The following is a 26,537-nucleotide window of genomic DNA, read 5'->3' as shown; positions in this document are numbered from 1 at the left end:
TCTGTATGAGGAAAGTGGGAATGTTGCCATTGGCCAGTCTGCAACTCCAAAGTCAATCAGTGAAGGTATCTCCATAGAGGTCTATTGGAAACGAGGCAAGTGGGGTTTATATGTCTGTGAAATAATGTCCAGGAAGGGAGAAAGAACAGTTGTCTGTGTGAGGAAAGTGGGAATGTTGCTATTGGCCAGTTTGCAACTCCAAAGTCAATCAGTGAGGGTATCTCCATAGAGGTCTGTTGGAAACGAGGCAAGTGGGGTTTATATGTCTGTGAAATAATGCCCATTATGGGAGAAAGAACAGTTGTCTGTGTGAGGAAAGTGGGAATGTTGCCATTGGCCAGTTTGCAACTCCAAAGTCAATCAGTGAGGGTATCTCCATAGAGGTCTGTTGGAAATGAGGCAAGTGGGGTTTATATGTCTGTGAAATAATGTCCAAGAAGGGAGAGAGAACAGTTGTCTGTGTGAGGAAAGTGGGAATGTTGCCATTGGCCAGCTTGCAACTGAAAAGTCAATCAGTGAGGGTATCTTCATAGAGGTCTGCTGGAAATGAGGCAAGTGGACTGTGTTTGTGTGTATATGTGTGTGTGTGTGTGTATCTGTAGAATCTCTTGTCTGATTGAGGCAAGTGTGAATGTTGCCATGGGCCAGCTTGATTAGCATTGAAAGGCCTTGCACCTTCAAAGCCTAGCTGCTTCCTGCCTGGCTGAATCCTTTGTTATGAGGTGTTAGCTGGCCCTGATTGTTTCCTGTCTGACATTCCCCTGGTGTTTGAGTGTTGCCCTTTATTTACTGCCGATTTTGGAATTTTTTTAAATACTGGTAGCCAAATTTGGCTCATTTTCATGGTTTCCTCCATATATCAGTGGAATGTCCAGGGAGAGAGAAAGCAAGTAGCAAGGCTTTGAAGCTACAAGACCATTCATTGCTAATCAAAGTGGCCGACGGCAACATTCACACTTGCCTCCAACAGACAAGAGTTCTTGCTCCCAAAAAAAGATTCCTTCAGGCAGGAAGCAGCCAGGCTTTGAAGCTGCAAGGCCATTCAATGCTAATCAAAGTGGCCTACGGCAACATTCACACTTGCCTCCAAAAGACAAAAGTTCTTGCTAACACCTCCCAACAAAGGATTCCTCCAGGCAGGAAGCAGCCAGGCTTTGAAGCTGCAAGGCCATTCAATCGTAATGAAAGTGTCTGATGACAACATTCACACTTGCCTCCAAAAGACAAAAGTTCTTGCTAACACCTTCCAACAAAGGATTTCCCCCAGGCAGGAAGCAGCCAGGCTTTGAAGCTGCAAGGCAATTCAATGCTAATCAAAGTGGCCAACGGCAACATTCCCACTTGCCTCCAAAAGACAAAAGTTCTTACTAACACCTCCCAACAAAGGATTCCCCCAGACAGAAAGCAGCCAGGCTTTGAAGCTGCAAGGCCATTCAATAGAAATCAAAGTGGACTACGGCAACATTCACACTTGCCTCCAACAGACAAGAGTTCTTGCTAACACCTCCCAACAAAGGATTCCCCCAGGCAGGAAGCAGCCAGGCTTTGAAGCTGCAAGGCCATTCAATGCTAATCAAAGTGGCCGAGGGCAACATTCACACGTGCCTCCAAGAGACAAGAGTTCTTGCTCCCAACAAAGGCAGGAAGCAGCCAAGCCTTGAAGCTGCAAGGCCATTCAATGCTAATCAAAGTGGCCTATGGCAACATTCACACTTGCCTCCAAAAGACACAAGTTCTTGCTAACACCTCCCAACAAAGGATTCCCTCAGACAGGAAGCAGTCAGGCTTTGCAAGGCCATTCCATGCTAATCAATGCAACATTCTCTCCAACAGACAAGAGTTCTTTCTCCCTCCCTGGACATCATTCCACAGATATATAAACCCCACTTGCCTCATTTCCAACAGACCTCACAACTTCTGAGGATGCCTGCCCTAGATGTGGGCGAAACGTCAGGAAAGAATGCTACTGCAACATGGCCAGGCAGCCCGGAAGGCTCACAGCCACCCAACCCCTTTTCAGCAGGACAACAGCCAATCTCCGGGTGTCATGCTGGCTCCCAACTGGACACAGCTCTTCATCTGCAGGGAAGAGATCGAGGCGAGTGTCCATGCTCCGTGCGCAGCCCCACATGCCTTCGGGTCGGCCTCTCCCGCTCAAAGTCAATGGTTCTGGGGCTAGGAAGCCTTGTCTTTCCTCTCCTTCCGAGCCCGGGAAGCCATGATGGCGAAGAAGAGCCTCGGGCACAGCGTTCGGAGGTAAACCACCACAGAAGGCAGGAAGCCCGCCACCACCACCTCCTTCCGCTTCTCTCCCACGGCGTCGAGGACCACCTGCGCCACCTCTGCCGCCGCCTTGCCTCCAGCCGTGGTCTTGTCCATCACTGAAAGGAGGAGAAACAAGTCAGCGCCTTGAAACAACAGGCACGTGCGGAGGTCAGAAAATGCCCCTTGCCCAGAATAATCTGCTCAGCTTAGCTCACACAGAGGCTTCTCTCACAGACTAAGGCCTACTTCTCTCACCAAAGCTTCTCACACACTGGGGCCTTCTCACAGACTAAGGCTAAGTTTACACCAAGGCTTCTCATAAAGACTAAGGCCTACTTCTCTCACCAAAGCTTCCCATACACTGGGGCCTTCTCACAGACTAAGGCTTAGCTCACACAGAGGTTTCTCTCGCAGACTAAGGCCTACTTCTCTCACCAAAGCTTCTCACACCCTGGGGTATTCTCACAGACTAACGCTTAGTTCACACAGAGGCTTCTCTCACAAACTAAGGCCTACTTCTCTCACCAAAGCTTCCCATACACTGGGGCCTTCTCACAGACTAATGCTTAGCTCACACAGAGGTTTCTCTCGCAGACTAAGGCCTACTTCTCTCACCAAAGCTTCTCACACCCTGGGGTCTTCTCACAGACTAACGCTTAGTTCACACAGAGGCTTCTCTCACAAACTAAGGCCTACTTCTCTCACCAAAGCTTCCCATACACTGGGGCCTTCTCACAGACTAAGGCTTAGCTCACACAGAGGTTTCTCTCGCAGACTAAGGCCTACTTCTCTCACCAAAGCTTTTCACACACTGGGGCCTTCTCACAGACATGCTTAGCTCACACAGGTTTATCTCGCAGATTAAGGCCTACTTCTCTCACCAAAGCTTCTCACACCCTGGGGCCTTCTCACAGACTAAGGCTTAGCTCACACAGAGGTTTCTCTCGCAGATTAAGGCCTACTTCTCTCACCAAAGCTTCTCACACCCTGGGGCCTTCTCACAGACTAAGGCTTAGCTCACACAGAGGTTTCTCTCGCAGACTAAGGCCTACTTCTCTCACCAAAGCTTCTCACACCCTGGGGTCTTCTCACAGACTAACGCTTAGTTCACACAGAGGCTTCTCTCACAAACTAAGGCCTACTTCTCTCACCAAAGCTTTTCACACACTGGGGCCTTCTCACAGACTAAGGCTTAGTTCACACCAAGCCTTCTCACAAAGACTAAGGCCTACTTCTCTCACCAAAGCTTCTCGCATAATGGGGCCTTCTCATACACTAAGGCTTAGCTCACACAGAGGCTTCTCCCGCAGACTAAGGCCTACTTCTCTCACCAAAGCTTCTCGCACACTGGGGCCTTCTCACAGACTAAGCCTTAGCTCACACAGAGGCTTCTTTCGCAGACTAAGGCCTACTTAGTTTTCTCCTTCCAATCACACCCTCCATAGATATGCTGTGTGGTGGAATAACTTGTCTCAGAGGCAGGCCAGGAAAAAAAATAACCCATACATTGCAGAGTCCTTGTCAGTGGTCAGCAGAGTTTTATTGCATTGTCTGACCTTTCTGGAATTAAGAAAACTCCTTGACTTTGTTTTCATCCAAACACACAGTAGATCTTCACCTGTTGCTTTATGTGTTGGGCGACTGGGCTTATTGACAAAAGACCCTTATAAGGATTATCCCAGGAAGGATCACACCACTATGTCACCAATTATATGGAATATCACGGGAAGGGAATAACTGAACATATATTTGAATTTATCAGACAGGGAAAGATATAACTGTGTATAGTTATATTTGAATGACGTCTGAACTGAGAGGTTTTGTAACTGTTCTTCAATTGGGGTACGCTGCCACCTTATTGCTTAGTATTCAGGCTGAGTTATATGTGTGGAGAGGATACTTAATAACACCCTTCCGTGTTACTATGGTGTTTATTTTCCTCAGAGGGTTTAATTTATTTATTATTTATTTAGAGCTTTTTAAACCCGGTCTTCTCAACCTCCGAAGAGGGACTCAGGCCGACTAACAGCAGAAGATTCAACACAAATATAGTAAACATAATAGCATCATAATGCATTAATACAAAATACATTAAATACCAATGACGTTCACACACAGGCTGTTGTAATGTGTTAACTATAATAAATAGAGATAACAAATTAATAACACCCTTCCGTGTTACTATGGTGTTTATTTTCCTCAGAGGGTTTAATTTATTTATTATTTATTTAGAGCTTTTTTAACCCGGTCTTCTCGACCTCCGAAGAGGGACTCAGGCTGGCTAACAGATTCAACACAAATATAGTAAACATAATAGCATCATAATGCATTAATACAAAATACATTAAATACCAATGACGTTCACACACAGGCTGTTGTAATGTGTTAACTATAATAAATAGAGATAACAAAACAGGAGATTATTTCAGGAAACTAATACATTAAATACCAATGACGTTCACACACAGGCTGTTGTAATGTGTTAACTATAATAAATAGAGATAACAAAACAGGAGATTATCTCAGGAAACTAATCTCTGATGATAATTCCAAACCAAATTGAACTGAGAGGTTTTGTAACTGTTTCTTCAATTGGGGAACGCTGCCACCTTATTGCTTAGTATTCAGGCTGAGTTATATGTGTGGAGAGGATACTTAATAACACCCTTCCGTGTTACTATGGTGTTTATTTTCCTCAGAGGGTTTAATTTATTTATTATTTATTTAGAGCTTTTTAAACTCTATAATTCCAAACCAAGCTTTTGGTTACGTTTGATGTACAATTCTTAGATGGGTACTGGGTTCAAATCTAGAGTTAACAAACAGGAGATTATCTCAGGAAACTAATCTCTGATGATAATTCCAAACCAAATTCCCACTTTCTGGAATCTAGCCAAACAACCTTGGCCTAGCCTTCCTCAGGAATAAAAGAAACAGACCATAAGCAAGGTCCTGTTCCCACTGTCAGTATTCCTGGCTAATTCGTCTAGACATTGAATACTACAAAGATTAACCCAATTCTCCTATCTAGTACTATCCAACTGTGAACACCAACCGACTACCTAACTCCCAACTGACAAATCCCAACTGACAAAACTCAAGCCTCAAATTCAAAAAGTACACTTTTTTCCTCCATTTGAATATTAGGCTCCGCCCCCTATTCCTAACCAATCCTGGCCATCTACTCTTTGCTTACTGGACTAGGTCACACCCCCTAAGAAAACCTGACCTAAGATGGCGTCTCCCTCTTTCCCTATCTTAAGATGGCCGCCAGGGCTTCGCTAGGCCCACATTCTGGCTGCTAAAGGTAAGGGTTCTTCACAACTCTCCTCATAAATACACAGCAGAGTAACTTGTTAGCAGCAGCGTGACCCAGCATCAGTCGCCCAAAGTGACAAAAAGAACCAAAACACACACAGACCAATGTTATGTTATCTCTTCCATAGGAAGCTTTTCTTTATAGCAAAATAATATGGTTGCACTATTTACAAGAACTAGGTTTCCACAACACAAACAAAATTTTTATACTTCCTTCTTTGCTTTCACGCTGGCCTTCACTCTCATGCTTTGTTCTCACAGAGCTTTCTCTCACACTGAACTTACACTGGAGCTTCACACAGTAGCTTTACACACAAAGCTTTCAACCTAGAGCTTCTCTCACCAAAGCTTCTCACACACTGGGGCCTTCTCACAGACTAAGGCTTAGCTCACACAGAGGATTCTCTCACAGACTAAAGCCTACTTCTCTCACCAAAGCTTCTCACACACTGGGGCCTTCTCACAGACTAAGGCTTAGCTCACACAGAGGCTTCTTTCACAGACTAAGGCCTACTTCTCTCACCAAAGCTTCTCACACACTGGGGCCTTCTCACAGACTGAGGCTTAGCTCACACAGAGGCTTCTCTCACAGACTAAAGCCTACTTCTCTCACCAAAGCTTCTCACACACTGGGGCCTTCTCACAGACTAAGGCTTAGCTCACACAGAGGCTTCTCTCACAGACTAAAGCCTACTTCTCGCATCTCACACACTGGGGCCTTCTCACAGACTAAGGCTTAGTTCACACAGAGGCTTCTCTCACAGACTAAGGCCTACTTCTCTCACCAAAGCTTCTCACACACTGGGGCCTTCTCACAGACTAAGGCTTAGCTCACACAGAGGCTTCTCTCACAGACTAAAGCCTACTTCTCGCATCTCACACACTGGGGCCTTCTCACAGACTAAGGCTTAGTTCACACAGAGGCTTCTCTCACAGACTAAAGCCTACTTCTCTCACCAAAGCTTCTCACACACTGGGGCCTTCTCACAGACTAAGGCTTAGCTCACACAGAGGCTTCTTTCACAGACTAAGGCCTACTTCTCTCACCAAAGCTTCTCACACACTGGGGCCTTCTCACAGACTAAGGCTTAGCTCACACAGAGGCTTCTCTCACAGACTAAAGCCTACTTCTCGCATCTCACGCACTGGGGCCTTCTCACAGACTAAGGCTTAGCTCACACAGAGGCTTCTCTCACAGACTAAAGCCTACTTCTCGCATCTCACGCACTGGGGCCTTCTCACAGACTAAGGCTTAGCTCACACAGAGGCTTCTCTCACAGACTAAAGCCTACTTCTCGCATCTCACGCACTGGGGCCTTCTCACAGACTAAGGCTTAGCTCACACAGAGGCTTCTTTCACAGACTAAGGCCTACTTCTCTCACGAAAGCTTCTCACACACTGGGGCCTTCTCACAGACTAAGGCTTAGCTCACACAGAGGCTTCTCTTGCAGACTAAGGCCTACTTCTCTCACCAAAGCTTCTCACACACTGGGGCCTTCTCACAGACTAAGGCTTAGCTCACGCAGAGGCTTCTCTTGCAGACTAAGGCCTACTTGTCTCACCAAAGCTTCTCACATTCTGGGGCCTTCTCACAGACTAAGGCTTAACTCACATGGAGGCTCCTCTCACAGACTAAAGCCTACTTCTCTCACCAAAGCTTCTCACACACTGGGGCCTTCTCACAGAATAAGGATTAGCTCACACAGAGGCTTCTCTCACAGACTACCTCACACTGTAAGGCCTTTCACAGATTGAGACCTTTCTCCCACTGAGGTTTACCTCAAACTTATAGCTACTAAGCTACAGACAGGTTATTTAGCACCTCACAGGCTTTCGGCCATGATTGCGACCTTGTGCCAGCATTCAAGGTCCAAATCTTGGTCCCCATTTTCCACATGTTTTTGGCACAGCTGCTCTTTCTGCAGAATAATCACCACAAATTGCAAAGTCAGCGGCGCACTGCTCACCTCCATACTGGGATCCATCCGCGGTTATGGCGTTGAGCGACAGGTTGGTCTGGATGTAGCCGGGGCTCACCACGGTCACGACCACACTGTACTGCTCCACTTCTGCTCTCAAGCAGTCGAAAAAGGCCTGAGAAGCGTGCTTAGAGGCTGCGTCTGGAAGACCCAAAGAGGAGAGGCTCAGTCGCTGAATTACGTGTTGGAACTCAACCATTTCTGCAAGTTTGTAGTCCTCATCAAGGACTTAGTTGGCAGGGAAAAGCTTGTTTTTCTCTCTCTCCTCTTACTGCAGGCGTGGGCATACGTTGGCCCTCCTCCAGGCGCTTTGGACTTCAACTCCCACAATTCCTAACAGCCTATAAAACAGGTTGCTTTATGGGAGAATCGATATATATTTTGGGCACTGAAAAACACTTCTGGAGAACTGCTATTATTAATCAATCAATTAATTAATTAATTAGCAATTTTGTATACCGGTCTTCTCACCTTTGTCGAGGGACTTGGGCCAGTTTCCAACAGTAATATCACAAACAGTCGTTAAAAACATCATATTACATATTAAACTAAAACATTAAAATAGCAAAATGCAATCAAATAATTACAATGGTCAGTCGTCACAATAAAATCGTTGTTCGTCATTCATCGTCATCCATCCATATCACAGAATATTGACTCACTCATCGAATGCCAATTGCCATAGTCAGGTTTTCACCTGTTTTCTGAACGTCAAGATGGAAGGGGCAGTTATGATCTCCAGTGGGAGAGATTTCAGAGTCGAGGGGCCACCACCGAGAAGGCCCTGTCCCTCGTCCCCACCAGACGCGCCTGTGAGGCCGGTGGGACCGAGAGCAGGGCCCCTCCAGACGATCTTAACAACCTAGATGGTTCATAGGGGAGAATATTATTTATGAACTGGCCTATTTAGACAGAATGATCGGACAATGCGATGGAAAAAGGGAGAGGTAGGAATAGAAAATGTGTAAATGAGGAGAGCCCAAGAAGGATAGAACAGTGGTGTCAGGCCTTCAGTTTAGGGCGGGGGAAAGTGCGCTACAGGGGCAACACTATAGATGGGCAAACAGAAGTGGAATAAATGGTCACTCTCCAAAGGCACATCGGAAAAGACAGGTTTTCAGGTTTTTCTTGAAGTCTGTCCTTCCAGGTCCCAATTTAGATCTCTTTTACCTCTGGGACAATACTGTGTCAGTGGCATTTTTCCTGAATGCTGACTATAAAGGATTATCAATATTTAAATCAACGCCGCTTGCCACCACTTCAACGAAGTATGTATAATATCACCACACTGGACACCAATATAAAGGAATATGACACAAACGGTGACGCGAGGCTGGAGTCTTATTGATAATCTTCCCCAAAGATTTCCTTTTCTTCAAAAATCCCACCCCTGTGCCTCCAAACTAGTAGCAAGACAATGTATCTGTGCTATAGCGAAGTGAACACTGCTTTTCTTTAACCTCCCTTTTGAATTAAAGCTGCCACCAACCTAAATAGTTTTAGGATTTTTCAATAAGTATTTCAGGTAAACTTTTCCCACTCCTGCCAACACCTCTTTTCCCCCTGTCTCCCAAAGTAACTGTTTGTTGAGGCTTTTCTGTAGTATCAGGATATTACAAATGCTGGAACTATCTCAAAGGCTTGATGATTGAATGATGCGCAGTAGAGATCTTTTGAAAGTTAAATAGAACAAGATTTATTCATAAGAACAGACAACTAACTACTTCTGAGAGGTACAAAAAGTGTGACTTGTTACAAAAGTACTTCAGCTTGATGGTTGCTTGAATAAGTTTCATCTCACTTAGTTACAGACAGAGCTAATCAAACAGCTGCTGGTAACAAAAACCCTCCCTCTAGAGAAATAGTAATGAGTTTCTGACTAACCTATCCTAGGTAGTCCCTGGGTTGTTAACAAACTCTTCCCTAGAGTTCTTCCTGCTAACTAACCCAGCCTAGAGAGCTAATCTCTTGTGTTAACTCTCACAAGAAATCAGGTTGTTGCCTGACCTTTTTCCTTTCAGCTCACAGCACTGTCTGACACAGACACTCTCTCCCTGAAAACCCAGTTTCAAAAACCCTTCTTCACACACCAGCTCCCAGTTCTCCACTCTCACAGAAGCTCAAAACTTTTCCCTCCTAAGACTTGCCTCCTCCCAACTGCTCTAGCCCATCCTAGGAGACTCCAAACTCCTCCCATCTTCTAACTATCCTTCCTCAAGATGGCTGCTTCCTTGGCTTCCACTCCCAAAATGGAGGATGGCCATACTGTTATCCTGGCTTCCTTTCAGCCCTACAAGGTAAGATTCACTACACTGACACTTCCAAAGCCCGTAATAGGAGGAAAGTGTCCTTCCTGAATTTGTTGTCATGATTGCAAAGGAAGTACTCACATGCGGACCGGAATGGGAGCCCGAATTTCCCTTGAACGCTGCTGATGGCGACAACGTGACCTTTCCTCCTCCTGATCATGGAAGGCAGAAGAGCTAGAGAGAGGAGGAGAACGATGTTACACCAGATATATGTGGTCAGATAGTGTTCAATTCAACTGAGGAGACATAGATAAGATTCCAGGTGCTTTTATCCAGGTAAACCTTAGAATCCTAGAGTTGGAAGAGACCTCATGGGCCATCCAGTCCAACCCCATTCTGCCAAGAAGCAGGAATATTGCATTCAAATCACCCCTGACAGATGGCCATCCAGCCTCTGTTTAAAAGCTTCCAAAGAAGGAGCCTCCACCACACTCTGGGGCAGAGAGTTCCACTGCTGAACAGCTCTCACAGTCATAGAATCATAGAATCAAAGAGTTGGAAGAGACCTCCTGGGCCATCATCCAGTCCAACCCCATTCTGCCAAGAAGCAGGAAAATCGCCTTCAAAGCACCCCCAAGAGATGGCCATTCTGCCTCTGTTTAAAACCCTCCAAAGAAGGAGCTTTCACCACACTCTGGGGCAGAGAGTTCCACTGCTGAACAGCTCTCACAGTCATAGGATCATAGAATCAGAGTTGGAAGAGACCTCATGGGCCACTCAGTCCAACCCCATTCTGCCAAGAAGCAGGAATATTGCATTCGAAGCACCCTCGACAGATGGCCATCCAGCCTCTGCTTAAAAGCTTTCAAAGAAGGAGCCTCCACCACTCTCTGGGGCAGAGAGTTCCACTACTGAACGGCTCTCACAGTCAGGAAGTTCTTCCTCATGTTCAGGTAGAATCTCCTCTCTTGTAGTTTGAAGCCATTGTTCCCTTGTGTCCTAGTCTCCAGGGAAGCAGAAAGGAAGCTTGCTCCCTCCTCCTCCCTGTGGCTTCCTCTCATATTTATACACGGCTATCATGTCTCCTCTCAGCCTTCTCTTCTTCAGGCTAAGCATGCCCAGCTCCTTAAGCCGCTCCTCATAGGGCTTGTTCTCCAGACCCTTGATCATTTGAGTCGCCCTCCTCTGGACACATTCCAGCTTGTCAATCTCTCTCTTGGATTGTGATGCCCAGAATTGGACACAATATTCCAGGTAAAGTGGTCTAACCAAAGCAGAATAGAGCATGGGGAGAAGGACTTCTCTAGATTTACACTAGGCTCCTCTTGATGCAGGCCAAAAGTTCTTCCTCATGTTCAGATAAAATCTTGTAAAACATCATACAACATTAGGTGAAAAATTATAAATTCCCAGGAGCTGAGCAGTCATGCTTCCTGCAGAACAACAAGCATAGCACTGAGAGAGAAGGGAGGAGCTATTACATCACATCTAGAGGTACAGCGTTCCCTCGCTACTTTACGGTTCACTTATCGCGGGCTCGCTGTTTCGCGGTTTAAAAAAAAAATGAATTTAGGGGAGGTTTGGGCCGGAGGTTTAGCACTGCTGGGAAATCATCAGCAACTATAAGATCTATCAACCGAAAGGTTGCAAGTTCGAAACTGCGGGTCAAAATGAGCAGCTGACTGTCAGCCCTGCTCACTGTTTACCTAAGCAGTTTGAAAACAGCTTTAGCTGTAATTAGAGAAATTAGGTACGGCTAAAGCAGGGGAGGTGTTTTACAATGTCATAAAGAAAAAGATCAGAAAATGCTGGAATGAGGAAGTCCTGATGGATCTTTGTCATAGAGGATGGAGCGACAGCACCCCCTGTTCACTCGAGCCCAAGCGTCCATGGTATTGAAACAACACTTAGAATCATAGACTCATAGAATCATAGAATCAAAGTGTTGGAAGAGACCTCCTGGGCCATCATCCAGTCCAACCCCATTCTACCAAGAAGGTGGAATATTGCATTCAAACCACCCCTGACAAATGGCCATCCAGCCTCTGCTTAAAAGCTTCCAAAGAAGGAGCCTCCACCACACTCCAGGGCAGAGAGTTCCACTGCTGAACGGCTCTCACAGTCAGGAAGTTCTTCCTCATGTTCAGATGGAATCTCCTCTCTTGTAGTTTGAAGCCATGGCTCCATTGCGTTTCCTAGTCTCCAAGGAAGCAGAAAACAAGCTTGCTCCCTCCTCCTCCCTGTGGCTTCCTCTCACATATTTATACATAGCTATCATATCTCCTCTCAGCCTTCTCTTCTTCAGGCTAAACATGCCCAGTTCCCTAAGCCGCTCCTCATAGGGCTTGTTCTCCAGACCCTTGATCATTTTAGTCGCCCTCCTCTGGACACATTCCAGCTTGTCAATATCTCTCTTGAATTGTGGTGCTCTTCTGTTCTGTCTGTATACTGTCTATACAAATGGCATTGAGTGTTTGCCGTGTATGTGTACTTGTGATCCGCCCTGAGTGAGAAGTTAGTCATTGCAGGCCCTAATATTTTTGAGAATGGTGTCTCCAAAATTACTACCTCTCATACGGTCACCCACAGTTTTTCAATGAGCTGGTGTTGTGTCAACTCAGATCCTCCCTCTTTAAAGATTTCAGCAGGGATCCCATCAGGTCCACTGGCTTTGCTATTTCTTTGTTTGCTGATGGTATTGCTGACTTCTTCCAAACTAGGCAGTGATGTTGGTTTGTTGTTGCGGGATTTGTGAGAGAACCTCTTCTTCATTCATTCATTCTTCCATATACGTAGTTCCATTCATACCCACACATATTAAATCCACATTTATCAAATCTGCAAGAGGGCCAAACTACAAAGGCAAACACAGGATCACAGATGCATGTTGGTGAATAAGCAAGACTAGGGCCATAACAGGGACACCATCCCCGTCAAAAACCTGGAGGGACGAAGTTTGGGTCCCAGGAAGGGTGCTTCCTTAACCCCGTTCTTGATACCCAGGCTCCCTTGGAGGGAAAGAAGGAAAGGATCCCAGGAACGGAAAGGGGAGCCTGCACTAAACCTTACCTTTGGTCAAGGCAATGGGGCCAAAGTAGTTGGTTTCCATCACTTTCCTGTCGACCTCCACCACCGTCTCGGCGACGGAGCCTCGGTGACTGATCCCAGCGTTGTTGATCAAGACGTCCACGTGATCCACGCACTTCAGGATCTCCTCCGCGGCGCTCACCACCGCCTTGATGTCCGAGAGGTCAAAGATGACCGTGTGATGCTGATGGGCCTGTTAAAAGGGGAGTGACTGTTGGAAACGGCAACCTCTCAAAGCCTTTCACCATTTATTTGCTAATGGATATATTTGATAACCTGTATTCTATGTCTATGTTGATGTGGGAGGTGTGGGAGGAGGCTACTTCTATGCAAAAACCCTCATAAGTATCCATGAAGTTGAAAAGTCAATCAGTGAGGGTTTTTGCATAGAGGTTGCCTGGAGGCATCCTTTCGCAATTCTGAAATAGAGGATGCCTCCAGGCAACAACTATCAGGCTACCTCTATGCAAAAACCCTCATAAGTATCAATGAAGTTGCAAAGTCAATTAGTGAGGGTTTTTTACATAGAGATAGCCTGGAGGCATCCTTTCACAACTCCGAAACAGAGGACGCCTCCAGGCTACTTCTATGTAAAAACCCTCATAAGTATCCATGAAGTTGCAAAGTCAATCAGTGAGGGTTTTTGCATAGAGGTTGCCTGGAGGTATCCTTTCGCAATTCCGAAACAGAGGATGCCTCCAGGCAACAACCATCAGGCTACCTCTATGCAAAAACCCTCATAATATCCATGAAATTGCAAAGTCAATCAGTGAGGGTTTTTGCATAGAGGTAGCCTTGAGGCATCTTTTTGCAACTCCGAAACAGAGGACGCCTCCAGGCTACTTCTATGCAAAAACCCTCATAAGTATCCATGAAGTTGCAAAGTCAATCAGTGAGGGTTTTTGCATAGAGGTAGCCTGGAGGTGTCCTTTCGCAACTCCAAAACAGAGGATGCCTCCAGGCAACAACGATCAGGCTACCTCTATGCAAAAACCCTCATAAGTATCCATGAAGTTGCAAAGTCAATCAGTGAGGGTTTTTGCATAGAGGTCGCCTGGAGGCATCCTTTCGCAACTCCGAAACAGAGGGTGCCTCCAGGCAAAAACGTTCAGGCTACCTCTATGCAAAAACCCTCATAAATATCCATGAAGTTGCAAAGTCAATAAGTGAGGGTTTTTGCATAGAAGTAGCCTGGAGGCATCCTTTCGCAACTCCAAAACAGAGAATGCCTCCAGGCTACTACTATGCAAAAACCCTCATGATTATCCATGAAGTTCCAAAGTCAATCAGTGAGGGTTTTCTGCATAGAGACAGCCTGGAGGCATCCTTTCACAACTCCGAAACAGAGGGTGCCTCCAGGCAACAACAGTCAGGCTACCTCGATGCAAACTCCATGAAGTTGCAAAGTTGCAAAGTCAATCAGTGAGGGTTTTTGCATAGAGATAGCCTGACTGTTGTTGCCTGGAGGCATCCTTTGTTTCAGAGTTGTGAAATATTGCCTCCAGGCAACAACGGCCAGGCTATCTCTATGCAGATACCCTCACTGATTCGACGTTACAGCTTCATGGATGCTCAAAGCTAATAATTGAGACTCACGTTCTTTGCAGGATCGGCGGTGGCAGAGAGTTCCCGCAGAAGGTCTCGAAGCCTCTCCCCATTCCGGCCACACAGCACCAGTTTCGAGCCAGCAGCATGGAAGGCTTTGGCACACTCTGAACAAGAAGGAACGAGCCAGGAAACAAACAAACAAACAAACACAGAATCATGAAGTTGGAAGAGACCCCAAAGGCCATCCTGTCCAGGCAGGAAAAGGACAATCAAAAAGGTCACCCTCCCCATTGAAAGTCAACAACCCTGCTATACGCCTGTGAGACGTGGACTGTCTACAGACGTCACATGCCACTCCTGGAACGATTCCATCAGCGCTGCCTCCAGAAAATCCTGCAAATCTCTTGGGAAGACAAGCGGACAAACGTTAGCGTGCTGGAAGAATCAAAGACCACCAGCATTGAAGCGATGGTCCTCCGCCATCAACTCCGCTGGACCGGCCACGTTATCCGGATGCCCGACCACCGTCTCCCAAAGCAGTTGCTCTACTCTGAACTCAAGAATGGAAAACAGAATGTTGGAGGACAGAAAAGAGATTGAAAGATGGGCTCAAAGCCAACCTTAAAAACTCTGGCATGGACGGTGAGAACTGGGAAGCCCTGACCCTTGAGTGCTCCAGCTGGAAGTCAGCTGTGACCAGCAGTGCTGCAGAATTTGAAGAGGCACGAATGGAGGGCGAACGAGAGAAATGCACCAGGAGGAAGGCACATCAAGCCAACCCCAACCGCGACCGCCTTCCATCTGGAAACCAATATCCTCACTGCGGGAGAACATGCAGGTCAAGAATAGGGCCCCACAGTCACTTACGGACCCACCACCAGGACACCAAACATGGATGACAATCCTACTTGGACTACGAGGAATCGCCTAAGTAAGTAAGTAAGTAAGTAAGTATTATTATTGGGTTGTTGTAGGTTTTTTCGGGCTATATGGCCATGTTCTAGAGGCATTCTCTCCTGACATTTCGCCTGCATCTATGGCAAGCATCCTCAGAGGTAGTGAGGTCTGTTGGAAGTAGGATAAAGGGTTTATATATCTGTGGAATTATGTCCAGGGTGGGACAAAGGACTCTTGTCTTCTGGAGCTAGGTGTGAATGTTTCAAGTGACCACCTTGATTAGCATATAATAGCCTGATGCAGGCGAAACGTCAGGAGAGAATGCCTCTAGACCATGGCCATATAGCCCGAAAAAACCTACAACAACCCTGTGATTCCGGCCATGAAAGCCTTCGACAATACAAAGTGTTATTATTATTTTACTGTCACAAAAGCACAGTATGTCACAGCAAACAAGATCTAGATGCTGGATTTCGTATCACAAAATCACAAGTCGAACACTTCCCAAACATCTAGGACTGCGTGATGTATTATTATTATTATTATTATTATTATTATTATTATTATACTGACACAAAAGCACAGTATGTCACAGCAAACGAGATCTATATGCTGGATTTCGTATCACAAAATCACAAGTCGAACACTTCCCAAGCGTCTAGGACTGTGTGATGTATTATTATTATTATTATTATTATTATTATTGACACAAAAGCACAGTATGTCACAGCAAACGAGATCTAGATGCTGGATTTCGTATCACAAAATCACAAGTCGAACACTTCCCAAACATCTAGGACTGCGTGATGTATTATTATTATTATTATTATTATTATTATTATTTTACTGACACAAAAGCACAGTATGTCACAGCAAACGAGATCTATATGCTGGATTTCGTATCACAAAATCACAAGTCGAACACTTCCCAAGCGTCTAGGACTGTGTGATGTATTATTATTATTATTATTATTATTATTATTGACACAAAAGCACAGTATGTCACAGCAAACGAGATCTATATGCTGGATTTCGTATCACAAAATCACAAGTCGAACACTTCCCAAGCGTCTAGGACTGTGTGATGTATTATTATTATTATTATTATTATTATTATTGACACAAAAGCACAGTATGTCACAGCAAACGAGATCTAGATGCTGGATTTCGTATCACAAAATCACAAGTCGAACACTTCCCAAGCGTCTAGGACTGTGCGATGTATTATTATTATTATTATTATTATTATTATTATTTTACTGACACAAAAGCACAGTATATCACAGCAAACGAGGTATATATGCTGGATTTCGTATCACAAAATCACAAGTCGAACACTTCCCAAGCGTCTAGGACTGTGTGATGTATTATTATTATTATTATTATTATTATTATTGACACAAAAGCACAGTATGTCACAGCAAACGAGATCTATATGCTGGATTTCGTATCACAAAATCACAAGTCGAACACTTCCCAAGCGTCTAGGACTGTGTGATGTATTATTATTATTATTATTATTATTATTATTGACACAAAAGCACAGTATGTCACAGCAAACGAGATCTATATGCTGGATTTCGTATCACAAAATCACAAGTCGAACACTTCCCAAGCGTCTAGGACTGTGCGATGTATTATTATTATTATTATTATTATTATTATTTTACTGACACAAAAGCACAGTATATCACAGCAAACGAGGTATATATGCTGGATTTCGTATCACAAAATCACAAGTCGAACACTTCCCAAGCGTCTAGGACTGTGTGATGTATTATTATTATTATTATTATTATTATTGACACAAAAGCAGAGTATGTCACAGCAAACGAGATCTATATGCTGGATTTCGTATCACAAAATCACAAGTCGAACACTTCCCAAGCGTCTAGGACTGTGCGATGTATTATTATTATTATTATTATTATTATTATTACTGACACAAAAGCACAGTATGTCACAGCAAACGAGATCTATATGCTGGATTTCGTATCACAAAATCACAAGTCGAACACTTCCCAAGCGTCTAGGACTGTGCGATGTATTATTATTATTATTATTATTATTATTATTATTATTTTACTGACACAAAAGCACAGTATATCACAGCAAACGAGGTATATATGCTGGATTTCGTATCACAAAATCACAAGTCGAACACTTCCCAAGCGTCTAGGACTGTGTGATGTATTATTATTATTATTATTATTATTATTATTGACACAAAAGCACAGTATGTCACAGCAAACGAGATCTATATGCTGGATTTCGTATCACAAAATCACAAGTCGAACACTTCCCAAGCGTCTAGGACTGTGTGATGTATTATTATTATTATTATTATTATTATTATTGACACAAAAGCACAGTATGTCACAGCAAACGAGATCTATATGCTGGATTTCGTATCACAAAATCACAAGTCGAACACTTCCCAAGCGTCTAGGACTGTGCGATGTATTATTATTATTATTATTATTATTATTATTTTACTGACACAAAAGCACAGTATATCACAGCAAACGAGGTATATATGCTGGATTTCGTATCACAAAATCACAAGTCGAACACTTCCCAAGCGTCTAGGACTGTGTGATGTATTATTATTATTATTATTATTATTATTATTATTGACACAAAAGCAGAGTATGTCACAGCAAACGAGATCTATATGCTGGATTTCGTATCACAAAATCACAAGTCGAACACTTCCCAAGCGTCTAGGACTGTGTGATGTATTATTATTATTATTATTATTATTATTATTGACACAAAAGCAGAGTATGTCACAGCAAACGAGATCTATATGCTGGATTTCGTATCACAAAATCACAAGTCGAACACTTCCCAAGCGTCTAGGACTGTGCGATGTATTATTATTATTATTATTATTATTATTATTATTATTATTATTTTACTGACACAAAAGCACAGTATATCACAGCAAACGAGGTATATATGCTGGATTTCGTATCACAAAATCACAAGTCGAACACTTCCCAAGCGTCTAGGACTGTGTGATGTATTATTATTATTATTATTATTATTATTATTGACACAAAAGCACAGTATGTCACAGCAAACGAGATCTATATGCTGGATTTCGTATCACAAAATCACAAGTCGAACACTTCCCAAGCGTCTAGGACTGTGTGATGTATTATTATTATTATTATTATTATTATTATTATTATTGACACAAAAGCAGAGTATGTCACAGCAAACGAGATCTATATGCTGGATTTCGTATCACAAAATCACAAGTCGAACACTTCCCAAGCGTCTAGGACTGTGTGATGTATTATTATTATTATTATTATTATTATTATTGACACAAAAGCACAGTATGTCACAGCAAACGAGATCTATATGCTGGATTTCGTATCACAAAATCACAAGTCGAACACTTCCCAAGCGTCTAGGACTGTGTGATGTATTATTATTATTATTATTATTATTATTATTGACACAAAAGCACAGTATGTCACAGCAAACGAGATCTAGATGCTGGATTTCGTATCACAAAATCACAAGTCGAACACTTCCCAAGCGTCTAGGACTGTGCGATGTATTATTATTATTATTATTATTATTATTATTTTACTGACACAAAAGCACAGTATATCACAGCAAACGAGGTATATATGCTGGATTTCGTATCACAAAATCACAAGTCGAACACTTCCCAAGCGTCTAGGACTGTGTGATGTATTATTATTATTATTATTATTATTATTATTGACACAAAAGCAGAGTATGTCACAGCAAACGAGATCTATATGCTGGATTTCGTATCACAAAATCACAAGTCGAACACTTCCCAAGCGTCTAGGACTGTGTGATGTATTATTATTATTATTATTATTATTATTATTGACACAAAAGCAGAGTATGTCACAGCAAACGAGATCTATATGCTGGATTTCGTATCACAAAATCACAAGTCGAACACTTCCCAAGCGTCTAGGACTGTGCGATGTATTATTATTATTATTATTATTATTATTATTATTATTATTATTATACTGACACAAAAGCACAGTATGTCACAGCAAACGAGATCTATATGCTGGATTTCGTATCACAAAATCACAAGTCGAACACTTCCCAAGCGTCTAGGACTGTGCGATGTATTATTATTATTATTATTATTATTATTATTATTTTACTGACACAAAAGCACAGTATATCACAGCAAACGAGGTATATATGCTGGATTTCGTATCACAAAATCACAAGTCGAACACTTCCCAAGCGTCTAGGACTGTGTGATGTATTATTATTATTATTATTATTATTATTATTGACACAAAAGCACAGTATGTCACAGCAAACGAGATCTATATGCTGGATTTCGTATCACAAAATCACAAGTCGAACACTTCCCAAGCGTCTAGGACTGTGTGATGTATTATTATTATTATTATTATTATTATTATTGACACAAAAGCACAGTATGTCACAGCAAACGAGATCTATATGCTGGATTTCGTATCACAAAATCACAAGTCGAACACTTCCCAAGCGTCTAGGACTGTGCGATGTATTATTATTATTATTATTATTATTATTATTTTACTGACACAAAAGCACAGTATATCACAGCAAACGAGGTATATATGCTGGATTTCGTATCACAAAATCACAAGTCGAACACTTCCCAAGCGTCTAGGACTGTGTGATGTATTATTATTATTATTATTATTATTATTATTGACACAAAAGCAGAGTATGTCACAGCAAACGAGATCTATATGCTGGATTTCGTATCACAAAATCACAAGTCGAACACTTCCCAAGCGTCTAGGACTGTGTGATGTATTATTATTATTATTATTATTATTATTATTATTGACACAAAAGCAGAGTATGTCACAGCAAACGAGATCTATATGCTGGATTTCGTATCACAAAATCACAAGTCGAACACTTCCCAAGCGTCTAGGACTGTGCGATGTATTATTATTATTATTATTATTATTATTATTATTATTATTATTATTTTACTGACACAAAAGCACAGTATATCACAGCAAACGAGGTATATATGCTGGATTTCGTATCACAAAATCACAAGTCGAACACTTCCCAAGCGTCTAGGACTGTGTGATGTATTATTATTATTATTATTATTATTATTATTGACACAAAAGCACAGTATGTCACAGCAAACGAGATCTATATGCTGGATTTCGTATCACAAAATCACAAGTCGAACACTTCCCAAGCGTCTAGGACTGTGTGATGTATTATTATTATTATTATTATTATTATTATTATTGACACAAAAGCACAGTATGTCACAGCAAACGAGATCTATATGCTGGATTTCGTATCACAAAATCACAAGTCGAACACTTCCCAAGCGTCTAGGACTGTGCGATGTATTATTATTATTATTATTATTATTATTATTTTACTGACACAAAAGCACAGTATATCACAGCAAACGAGGTATATATGCTGGATTTCGTATCACAAAATCACAAGTCGAACACTTCCCAAGCGTCTAGGACTGTGTGATGTATTATTATTATTATTATTATTATTATTGACACAAAAGCAGAGTATGTCACAGCAAACGAGATCTATATGCTGGATTTCGTATCACAAAATCACAAGTCGAACACTTCCCAAGCGTCTAGGACTGTGCGATGTATTATTATTATTATTATTATTATTATTATTACTGACACAAAAGCACAGTATGTCACAGCAAACGAGATCTATATGCTGGATTTCGTATCACAAAATCACAAGTCGAACACTTCCCAAGCGTCTAGGACTGTGCGATGTATTATTATTATTATTATTATTATTATTATTATTATTATTTTACTGACACAAAAGCACAGTATATCACAGCAAACGAGGTATATATGCTGGATTTCGTATCACAAAATCACAAGTCGAACACTTCCCAAGCGTCTAGGACTGTGTGATGTATTATTATTATTATTATTATTATTATTATTGACACAAAAGCACAGTATGTCACAGCAAACGAGATCTATATGCTGGATTTCGTATCACAAAATCACAAGTCGAACACTTCCCAAGCGTCTAGGACTGTGTGATGTATTATTATTATTATTATTATTATTATTATTATTGACACAAAAGCACAGTATGTCACAGCAAACGAGATCTATATGCTGGATTTCGTATCACAAAATCACAAGTCGAACACTTCCCAAGCGTCTAGGACTGTGCGATGTATTATTATTATTATTATTATTATTATTATTTTACTGACACAAAAGCACAGTATATCACAGCAAACGAGGTATATATGCTGGATTTCGTATCACAAAATCACAAGTCGAACACTTCCCAAGCGTCTAGGACTGTGTGATGTATTATTATTATTATTATTATTATTATTATTATTGACACAAAAGCAGAGTATGTCACAGCAAACGAGATCTATATGCTGGATTTCGTATCACAAAATCACAAGTCGAACACTTCCCAAGCGTCTAGGACTGTGTGATGTATTATTATTATTATTATTATTATTATTATTATTGACACAAAAGCAGAGTATGTCACAGCAAACGAGATCTATATGCTGGATTTCGTATCACAAAATCACAAGTCGAACACTTCCCAAGCGTCTAGGACTGTGCGATGTATTATTATTATTATTATTATTATTATTATTATTATTATTATTTTACTGACACAAAAGCACAGTATATCACAGCAAACGAGGTATATATGCTGGATTTCGTATCACAAAATCACAAGTCGAACACTTCCCAAGCGTCTAGGACTGTGTGATGTATTATTATTATTATTATTATTATTATTATTGACACAAAAGCACAGTATGTCACAGCAAACGAGATCTATATGCTGGATTTCGTATCACAAAATCACAAGTCGAACACTTCCCAAGCGTCTAGGACTGTGTGATGTATTATTATTATTATTATTATTATTATTATTATTATTATTGACACAAAAGCAGAGTATGTCACAGCAAACGAGATCTATATGCTGGATTTCGTATCACAAAATCACAAGTCGAACACTTCCCAAGCGTCTAGGACTGTGTGATGTATTATTATTATTATTATTATTATTATTATTGACACAAAAGCACAGTATGTCACAGCAAACGAGATCTATATGCTGGATTTCGTATCACAAAATCACAAGTCGAACACTTCCCAAGCGTCTAGGACTGTGTGATGTATTATTATTATTATTATTATTATTATTATTGACACAAAAGCACAGTATGTCACAGCAAACGAGATCTAGATGCTGGATTTCGTATCACAAAATCACAAGTCGAACACTTCCCAAGCGTCTAGGACTGTGCGATGTATTATTATTATTATTATTATTATTATTATTTTACTGACACAAAAGCACAGTATATCACAGCAAACGAGGTATATATGCTGGATTTCGTATCACAAAATCACAAGTCGAACACTTCCCAAGCGTCTAGGACTGTGTGATGTATTATTATTATTATTATTATTATTATTATTGACACAAAAGCAGAGTATGTCACAGCAAACGAGATCTATATGCTGGATTTCGTATCACAAAATCACAAGTCGAACACTTCCCAAGCGTCTAGGACTGTGTGATGTATTATTATTATTATTATTATTATTATTATTGACACAAAAGCAGAGTATGTCACAGCAAACGAGATCTATATGCTGGATTTCGTATCACAAAATCACAAGTCGAACACTTCCCAAGCGTCTAGGACTGTGCGATGTATTATTATTATTATTATTATTATTATTATTATTATTATACTGACACAAAAGCACAGTATATCACAGCAAACGAGGTATATATGCTGGATTTCGTATCACAAAATCACAAGTCGAACACTTCCCAAGCGTCTAGGACTGTGCGATGTATTATTATTATTATTATTATTATTATTATTATTATTATTTTACTGACACAAAAGCACAGTATATCACAGCAAACGAGGTATATATGCTGGATTTCGTATCACAAAATCACAAGTCGAACACTTCCCAAGCGTCTAGGACTGTGTGATGTATTATTATTATTATTATTATTATTATTATTGACACAAAAGCACAGTATGTCACAGCAAACGAGATCTATATGCTGGATTTCGTATCACAAAATCACAAGTCGAACACTTCCCAAGCGTCTAGGACTGTGCGATGTATTATTATTATTATTATTATTATTATTATTATTATTATTATTTTACTGACACAAAAGCACAGTATATCACAGCAAACGAGGTATATATGCTGGATTTCGTATCACAAAATCACAAGTCGAACACTTCCCAAGCGTCTAGGACTGTGTGATGTATTATTATTATTATTATTATTATTATTATTGACACAAAAGCACAGTATGTCACAGCAAACGAGATCTATATGCTGGATTTCGTATCACAAAATCACAAGTCGAACACTTCCCAAGCGTCTAGGACTGTGTGATGTATTATTATTATTATTATTATTATTATTGACACAAAAGCACAGTATGTCACAGCAAACGAGATCTATATGCTGGATTTCGTATCACAAAATCACAAGTCGAACACTTCCCAAGCGTCTAGGACTGTGCGATGTATTATTATTATTATTATTATTATTATTATTTTACTGACACAAAAGCACAGTATATCACAGCAAACGAGGTATATATGCTGGATTTCGTATCACAAAATCACAAGTCGAACACTTCCCAAGCGTCTAGGACTGTGTGATGTATTATTATTATTATTATTATTATTATTATTGACACAAAAGCAGAGTATGTCACAGCAAACGAGATCTATATGCTGGATTTCGTATCACAAAATCACAAGTCGAACACTTCCCAAGCGTCTAGGACTGTGTGATGTATTATTATTATTATTATTATTATTATTATTGACACAAAAGCAGAGTATGTCACAGCAAACGAGATCTATATGCTGGATTTCGTATCACAAAATCACAAGTCGAACACTTCCCAAGCGTCTAGGACTGTGCGATGTATTATTATTATTATTATTATTATTATTATTATTATTATTATTATTTTACTGACACAAAAGCACAGTATATCACAGCAAACGAGGTATATATGCTGGATTTCGTATCACAAAATCACAAGTCGAACACTTCCCAAGCGTCTAGGACTGTGTGATGTATTATTATTATTATTATTATTATTATTTTACTGACACAAAAGCACAGTATATCACAGCAAACGAGGTATATATGCTGGATTTCGTATCACAAAATCACAAGTCGAACACTTCCCAAGCGTCTAGGACTGTGTGATGTATTATTATTATTATTATTATTATTATTGACACAAAAGCAGAGTATGTCACAGCAAACGAGATCTATATGCTGGATTTCGTATCACAAAATCACAAGTCGAACACTTCCCAAGCGTCTAGGACTGTGCGATGTATTATTATTATTATTATTATTATTATTATTACTGACACAAAAGCACAGTATGTCACAGCAAACGAGATCTATATGCTGGATTTCGTATCACAAAATCACAAGTCGAACACTTCCCAAGCGTCTAGGACTGTGCGATGTATTATTATTATTATTATTATTATTATTATTATTATTATTATTTTACTGACACAAAAGCACAGTATATCACAGCAAACGAGGTATATATGCTGGATTTCGTATCACAAAATCACAAGTCGAACACTTCCCAAGCGTCTAGGACTGTGTGATGTATTATTATTATTATTATTATTATTATTATTGACACAAAAGCACAGTATGTCACAGCAAACGAGATCTATATGCTGGATTTCGTATCACAAAATCACAAGTCGAACACTTCCCAAGCGTCTAGGACTGTGTGATGTATTATTATTATTATTATTATTATTATTATTGACACAAAAGCACAGTATGTCACAGCAAACGAGATCTATATGCTGGATTTCGTATCACAAAATCACAAGTCGAACACTTCCCAAGCGTCTAGGACTGTGCGATGTATTATTATTATTATTATTATTATTATTATTTTACTGACACAAAAGCACAGTATATCACAGCAAACGAGGTATATATGCTGGATTTCGTATCACAAAATCACAAGTCGAACACTTCCCAAGCGTCTAGGACTGTGTGATGTATTATTATTATTATTATTATTATTATTATTATTGACACAAAAGCAGAGTATGTCACAGCAAACGAGATCTATATGCTGGATTTCGTATCACAAAATCACAAGTCGAACACTTCCCAAGCGTCTAGGACTGTGTGATGTATTATTATTATTATTATTATTATTATTATTGACACAAAAGCAGAGTATGTCACAGCAAACGAGATCTATATGCTGGATTTCGTATCACAAAATCACAAGTCGAACACTTCCCAAGCGTCTAGGACTGTGCGATGTATTATTATTATTATTATTATTATTATTATTATTATTATTATTTTACTGACACAAAAGCACAGTATATCACAGCAAACGAGGTATATATGCTGGATTTCGTATCACAAAATCACAAGTCGAACACTTCCCAAGCGTCTAGGACTGTGTGATGTATTATTATTATTATTATTATTATTATTATTGACACAAAAGCAGAGTATGTCACAGCAAACGAGATCTATATGCTGGATTTCGTATCACAAAATCACAAGTCGAACACTTCCCAAGCGTCTAGGACTGTGTGATGTATTATTATTATTATTATTATTATTATTATTATTATTGACACAAAAGCAGAGTATGTCACAGCAAACGAGATCTATATGCTGGATTTCGTATCACAAAATCACAAGTCGAACACTTCCCAAGCGTCTAGGACTGTGCGATGTATTATTATTATTATTATTATTATTATTATTATTATTATACTGACACAAAAGCACAGTATGTCACAGCAAACGAGATCTATATGCTGGATTTCGTATCACAAAATCACAAGTCGAACACTTCCCAAGCGTCTAGGACTGTGCGATGTATTATTATTATTATTATTATTATTATTATTATTATTATTTTACTGACACAAAAGCACAGTATATCACAGCAAACGAGGTATATATGCTGGATTTCGTATCACAAAATCACAAGTCGAACACTTCCCAAGCGTCTAGGACTGTGTGATGTATTATTATTATTATTATTATTATTATTATTGACACAAAAGCACAGTATGTCACAGCAAACGAGATC

The 26,537-nt window shown here is 40.7% G+C and overlaps 1 protein-coding gene across 2 annotated transcripts in view; it reads right to left on the bottom strand.

Annotated features, from left to right (window-relative positions):
* Nucleotides 1-1,794: 1,794 nt before the first annotated feature.
* LOC132780019 (dehydrogenase/reductase SDR family member 7B) overlaps nt 1,795-26,537 on the bottom strand; it is a 39,425-nt gene continuing 14,682 nt past the window's right edge. For both annotated transcript variants that reach the window (XM_067462095.1, XM_067462096.1), the window contains 5 exons: nt 14,496-14,611; nt 12,882-13,092; nt 9,954-10,046; nt 7,552-7,704; nt 1,795-2,381 (listed from right to left, as the gene is read on the bottom strand). In XM_067462095.1, the coding sequence (XP_067318196.1) occupies nt 2,176-2,381; nt 7,552-7,704; nt 9,954-10,046; nt 12,882-13,092; nt 14,496-14,611 (779 nt within the window). In that variant the 3' untranslated portion in view covers nt 1,795-2,175. The remainder of the gene's footprint in view (nt 2,382-7,551; nt 7,705-9,953; nt 10,047-12,881; nt 13,093-14,495; nt 14,612-26,537) is intronic.

This window comes from Anolis sagrei, chromosome Y, assembly GCF_037176765.1.
Source record: "Anolis sagrei isolate rAnoSag1 chromosome Y, rAnoSag1.mat, whole genome shotgun sequence".
Lineage (NCBI taxonomy): Eukaryota > Metazoa > Chordata > Lepidosauria > Squamata > Dactyloidae > Anolis > Anolis sagrei.
This window is presented reverse-complemented; position numbering and strand designations above follow the sequence as displayed.